General features: G+C 50.0%; 1 protein-coding gene across 1 annotated transcript; it reads right to left on the bottom strand.

The window, feature by feature from the left end:
* Window positions 1–3,859: 3,859 nt before the first annotated feature.
* Window positions 3,860–5,668, bottom strand: LOC140173775 (uncharacterized). Its single transcript, XM_072198358.1, has 2 exons — window positions 4,727–5,668; window positions 3,860–4,561 (listed from the first exon to the last, which is right to left on the bottom strand). Exons 1-2 carry the CDS (start codon window positions 5,666–5,668, stop codon window positions 3,860–3,862), a joined length of 1,644 nt encoding a protein of 547 aa, XP_072054459.1.
* Window positions 5,669–6,334: the final 666 nt, after the last annotated feature.

The raw sequence follows: 6,334 nt of genomic DNA, 5'->3' as shown, positions 1-6,334 counted from the left end.
CATCCGAATAGCCGGGCGGCGATACGGTCTTTCGAGCTTGTTTGCGAGTTTTTGGAGCTTCCTGCCTCGGTAAACGTCTTCCTTTTTCTCTTCTTGTGTACCCTTCCAACTAAGGAGGGGAAGCACAAGAAGGGATATGTGTCTTTTAGGGCTCAGCCTCATCGTCGAGTCTTCGGGTTGTACGAAGATTCTTTTCATGGTTTTAAGAGTGGGTATTTTAAGGTTCGTCCCGCAAGGGGGCATCATCCTTTTTGGCTGACATTGGAGAGTGAGCGTCGGTTCCCCACCTATTGGAACTTTAAGGCGGGGCCGTCGGTGTTTACTCGGGTTTCGAAAGAGTTCCTTTCCTCGGAGGAGCGGGATGTCGCTCTTGTTCTGTGGCAGTTGTTTGGAGAGCATCCTCTTAATCCTCGGGATGTGATGGGTGATCCGGTTGCTTGTCGGTCGTATGTTGGTGTGTGTCTGTTCTTTCCTTTGGTTTTTATGTTTGTTTTCCCGTTTTTGTAACTTGGGATTTTTGTTTTCTTTCAGTTGAGATGGCTGGTGGTTTGACTTCCTTGGCACGGTTGAAGGCGGCGATGGCCCAGGAGGAGGGGTCGTCATCTCCAGCTACTCCTGTTTCTAACCCTGCCGTGGATTCTCAGCCGGTTTCTCAGGAGGTGGTTTCCTCGGGTGCGCGGGCCGATGCTCAAGTTTCTCCTGGTCCTGCGAATTCTCCTTAAGTCATCGTGGTGACGGCTACTGAGGCTTCTCGGAAGAGAAAAAGGCCTGAGGACCCGAGCAGTGAGACTTTTGAGGAGGAGGGTTTGGTGCCTAGTGTGATGGATCGTCGTTTCGATGCCCCGGGTTTTATTGATCAACATTTGATGCCTGGTACGGAGCCGTTTTTTTATGGTTGCGATGTTTCGTTCCAGGCCAAGTCGGTGTACCGTGCCCTCCTTCGATCTGCTGTCGTTGTTCGGAAGGCTGAGCCCGTGATGGCTCAGGTTGGTTTGCTGGATAAGAAACTCCGTCACTCTCAGGCTGAAATGGTTAAGCTGAAGGAGAAGCTTGAGGCTGCCGAGATTGCGAGGGAAAAGGCAGCGAAGTCTTCTGAGGAGGCCGGGGCAGAGATTCTTCGGCTTTCCGAGGTTGAGACTTCGCTTCTTTCCCAATTGGCAGAGGAGTGGCAGCGAGCTTCAGATGCAGGTTCTCAAGCTGCCGTGCTTCTCGCTGAGTCGGAGGCTCTGAAGGCCGAGATTGCTGCTTTGAAGAGGGAGAAGACGGAATTGTTGGATGATGCAAAGGATGCGATTGCGGCTACCGAGGAGACAATGAAGGCTCAGGCTTTAGTGCTGGCTCCGGGAGTGGATGTGTCCGTGATGGGAGCCTTCAAGATTGTTCGTGACGGCCAGATTGTCGACCTTGAGTAGCTTTTTTATCTTTGTAATTTTTATGTTGAACTGTTTGTTTTTGAATATTTTGGATGGCCAAGGGCCGTGACATTGGGTTCTGTTTAATGGTATTTTCGGCCGTTCAGGCCTTTGTATGTTCCGTATTATGGTTTTTTCGGCCGTTCGGGCCTTTTTATGTGTTTTGTTTTGAGCTATTCCGTTTGTTTTCTTGGACTGTCGTTTGGTCGGATTTTTGTGGATATCCGTGTGCTGGGCCTGGGGGGTGATCAGTCCCCCAGTCGTGGCCGTGTCTTTTGTTCCGTATTTGGGACGGTTAGAAAGGTGAAAATAGCTTTTAACGAAATATTTATTTAAGGTCGGGCCTCATTAAAACCCTCCGTCTTCGGGGGGAAAGAGTACCCGGGATAGATACTTAAGCGAAAATTTAAAATTCAGGTTTTGTAAAATACAAATAAGAAGGGGTGACCTAGTTAGGTCGGCCTAAGTGTAGTATCGCCGTAAGTTGGTGGTGTTCCAGGTCCTTGGGACTTCGTCGCCGTTAAGTCGCTTGAGTTTATATGCTCCCTTTCCGATTACCGCCTTGATTATGTATGGTCCTTCCTAGTTGGGGGTGAGTTTCCCTTCTCCTGGGGTCGGAGGACCGATGTCGTTTCGTTGTAGGACGAGATCGTCGGTTGTGAATTCTCGTCGGATGACGCCATGGTTGTATCTTAAGCTGATTCTCTGTTTTAGGGCTAGCTCTTTGATATGAGCTATGGTTCTTTCCTCGTCAATGAGGTCTCTTTCTGCTTCTTCGTCGTTACCGCCGACCGTTTTTCTGGGGCTTGGGTCTCCGATTTCTACCGGGATGACCGCTTCCACACCGTATGTTAATCGGAAGGGTATTTCTCCTGTGGTCATTTGCGGTGTGGTTCGGTATGACCATAGGACCGATCCGAGTTCGTCGGCCCATAGTCCTTTGGCTTCGTCGAGCCGTTTCTTGAGTCCCTTGACAATTATCTTGTTTGCGGATTCCACCTGTCCGTTTGTTTGGGGGTGTTCTACCGAGCTGAAACGGTGAGATACGCGTAGTCCTTCTAAGAATTCTCTGAACTTTTTGTCAGCAAATTGGGTTCCGTTGTCCGAGATAACGATCTCGGGGATCCCAAATCGGGTGATGATCTGTCGCCAGAGGAATTTACGGCATTGGGCTGCCGTTATGGAGGCTAAGGGTTCGGCTTCGATCCACTTGGTGTAGTAATCTATGGCGACGATGAGATACCGGAGTTGACCGGGTGCCGTAGGGAAGGGTCCGACGAGGTCGATCCCCCAGGTGCCGAATGGCCGTTCTACCGATATGATGCTGAGCTGATGTGGCGCGGCTTGGTGGATATTGGCGTGCCTTTGGCATTTGTCGCAGCTTTTAACTATTTGTATGGAATCCCGGATAACCGTGGGCCAGAAGTAGCCTGCTCTGATGATTTTTTGGGCTAATGTTTTGCCTCCGACGTGGTGGCCGCAGCAACCTTCGTGGATTTCACGGAGTATGTACTCCGTGTTCTCGGTTTCGACGCATTTGAGCAGGGGTTGCGAGAATCCGCGTTTGTATAATTGTCCTGTGACAACGGTATAGTTGGCGGCTTCCCGTTTTATTCGTTTTCCCGCTTTGGGATCCGGCGGCAGTGTTCCGTCAAGGAGGTACTATAGGATAGGGTAGGTCCAAGATCCTTGGTTCGAGAGTATCAGATGAGCGTTGGTTGTCGTTGACACGGAGGGTGACTTTTGACGACTTCCTGGATTAGCGATTTGTTATCGTGTCCTGGTTTGGTACTGGCTAGTTTGGAAAGTAGGTCTGCCCTGGCGTTTCGTTCTCTAGGGACATGTTGTATGGTAACTCGCTCGAATCCTTCTTTTAGTTTGTTTACCTTGGCGAGGTATTGTTGGAGTAGGGGGTCTCGTGTCTGGTAGTCTCCGTTGATTTGGGAGCTGACTACCTGTGAGTCGGTATTTACCTCTAGGACCTTTGCTCCGACCTCCCGAGCTAGGGATAGGCCTGCCAGGAGGGCCTCATATTCTGCCTGGTTGTTTGAGACTGGGAATTCGTATCGTAATGATTGTTCGATTACGACTCCGTTCTAACTTTCGAGAATGACTCCGGCACCTCCAGAGGTGACGTTCGATGAGCCGTCAACATGTAGTTTCCACGATTCGGGGGTGGAGTTTCCTGGGGTCATCTCGGCGATAAAGTCGGCCATGGCCTGTGCTTTGATCGCGTACCGGGGTTCGAACTTGATTTGGAATTGAGATAGTTCGATGGACCATGCTAACATTCTTCCCGCAAGGTCGGGTTTTTGTAGTACTTGTTTGACCGCCTGGTCGGTTCAGACCGTCAAGGGGTGGGCCTGGAAGTATTGTCGCAGGCGCCGGGAGGCCGTGAGGAGTGTAAAAGCTAATTTTTCTAGTCGTGAGTAGCGAGTTTCCGCTTCTTACAAGACTTTGCTTATGAAGTAGATAGGTTCTTGTTCTTTTTTCATGTTTTCACGGATGAGTGCTGCTGCGAGTTCCTCTTCCGTAATGGAAAGGTACGGGTAGAGTGTTTCCCCTGTTTGGGGTTTGGCGAGGATTGGTGGTTCCGCTAGGACTTTCTTGAAATGCTGGAATGCTTCTTCACATTCCGTCTCCCATTTAAAAGGGGCCCCTTTTTTCATTAGTTTGAAGAAAGGGATCGCTTTTTGAGCCGATGCCCCGAGAAAGCGTGATAACGCCGTCAATCGGCCGGTGAGCTTTTGGATGTCCTTGAGGTTTTTTGGGCTCGTCATTTCGAGGACGGCGCGACATTTCTCCGGGTTTGCTTCAACTCCGCGTTGCGTGATCATAAAGCCGAGGAACTTCCCTGCCTCCATCCCGAAAGCACATTTTGCCGGGTTGAGTCGCATTTGGTGCTTTCGTAGGGTGTTCATTATGACCTTGAGGTCGTCGGTGAGTTGTTCGTCGGATTCGGTCTTAGCGAGCATGTCGTCTATGTAGACTTCTAGTTTGCTTCCGGATAGGTTTTGAAATATCTTGTTGACGAGTCTTTGATAGGTGGCTCCAGCGTTTTTCAGGCCGAAGGGCATCACTGTGTAGCAGTATGTCCCTTCTGAGGTGATGAACGTTGTCTTTTCTTCGTCTGGTCGGTGCATCGGAATCTGGTTGTAGCCAGAATATGCGTCCATGAAGCTGAGGTATCGATGGCCGGATGCAGCATCTACTAATCCGTCAATGTTTGGTAGGGAAAAGGCGTCCTTCGGACAGGCTTTGTTGAGGTCGGTGTAGTCGACACACATTCGCCATTTCCCGTTAGATTTTTTCACTAGCACGATGTTTGCTAGCCAGGTCGTGTAAGGGAGTTCCCTGATGAAGTTGGCTTCGAGTAGGGCTTTGACTTGCTTCTTGACCTCGGTGGCTCGGTCTGGTGACATTTTTCGCCTCCTTTGTGCCAATGGTTTAGCTTTGGGGTCCACGGCTAGCCGGTGGGACATTAGGTCGGGGTTTATTCCCGGCATGTCGGCTGGTGTAAATGCGAACAAATCTCTGTTTTGCTTCAAGAGTTGGGAGAGTTCTTCCTTGAGATCATATGGGAGGTTCCTATTAATGAAGGTGTATTCTTCTTTGCTTGGCCCTATTTGTAGCTTTTCCATGTCTCCTTCTGGCTCTGGCCTGGGTTGGCCGTCTTGCCGAGCGTCCAGATCGGCTAGGAATACCCCGGCCGCATCTCGAGATTTCTTTCTTAGGGCTAGGCTGGTGTTGTCGCATTCGGCTGCGACTTCTTGGTCTCCGTGGATGGTACTGACGGAGCCGTCGTCGGTTCTAAACTTCATGAGGAGGTATTTGGTAAAGATGACTGCGGAGAAGTCGTTGATTGTTTTTCTTCCGAGAATCACGTTATAGGCTGTGGAGTCTTTTAGAACTACGAATTCGAATAAGATTGTCTTCTTTTGGTTGCTTGTTCCTATGGTGATGGGGAGGGTGATTGAGCCATCTGGTTTGAAAAAGTTGTCTCTGAGTCCCGTGACACCGTTGCGGTGTGTTTGGAGGTTGTCGTTGTGGAGCCCGAGCTTATCGAAGGCTCCTCGGAAGAGGATGTTCGAGTCTGCCCCGGTGTCTACTAGTATCCTTCGTACTAGTCCTGTTCCGATTCTTGCCGAGATGACGAAGGGGGCATCTTCGGCCGAGGTGCCGTGCTGGCAATCCTCTGGTAAGAAGGTTATTGTGTTGTCGGCCGCAATGGTTGGAGTTTGGTTTCTGACCGCCATTATTTTGAGATCTTTTTTCATTGTTAGTTTCGACTTGCTCGATATGTCCTTGCCCGTGATGACGTTTACGATGATGGTCAGGTCGTCTTTTGGGCTTTCCCTGGGGGGTTGCTTTTGGGTTCTCGGGTTACGCCCGTCTTTTTCTGGCGACCTGTCTTTTTCCATATGTCTTGGTTCTCTGATGATTTTGGCAAATTCTGGGAGTTTGCCGTCTCGTATGGCTTGTTCGAGGGCATCTTTAAGGTCAAAACAATCTTGTGTTTTGTGACCGTAACCTCGGTGGTAGTCGCAGTAGAGGGTTTTGTTGCCTCCCGTCCTTTCTTTGAGTTGTCGGGCTTTCGGAATGATGCCTCGATCTTCTATTTGGTGGTATATTTCAGTAATTGGTGCTGTCAGGGGCGTGTAATTAGAGAATTTGCCAATTCTTGGTGGTCGGTTTGTATTTGTCGGTCTAGGGTGGTCCCTTTGATTCTCTCTGGGTGGTGGATTTTGGCGAGAAGCCGAGTTGGGTGTTGCCGTGCTGCCGTTTGTTGGCGGCGACAACCTGGCTGACTTCTTCGTCATTGATGTAATCTTTGGCGACATTCTGGATCTCGTGCATGGTCCATACTGGTTTGGTGGTGAGGTGTTTGTGAAAATCTTCGTTCATGAGTCCGTCGACCGTCA

Source organism: Arachis hypogaea, chromosome 6 (genome assembly GCF_003086295.3).
Source record: "Arachis hypogaea cultivar Tifrunner chromosome 6, arahy.Tifrunner.gnm2.J5K5, whole genome shotgun sequence".
Classification (NCBI taxonomy): Eukaryota; Viridiplantae; Streptophyta; class Magnoliopsida; order Fabales; family Fabaceae; genus Arachis; species Arachis hypogaea.
Note: the sequence above shows the minus strand (reverse complement) of the source record. Positions and strands in the feature narration are given on the sequence as shown.

Bases quoted from the DNA above. Each gene is read 5' to 3' on its own strand.
- LOC140173775 (XM_072198358.1), bottom strand. From the start codon at position 5,668: ATGGCGGTCAGAAACCAAACTCCAACCATTGCGGCCGACAACACAATA. The intron at 4,562-4,726 runs GTGAAAAAATCT...GGCTACAACCAG, and splicing joins GGCTAGCAAACATCGTGCTA to ATTCCGATGCACCGACCAGA.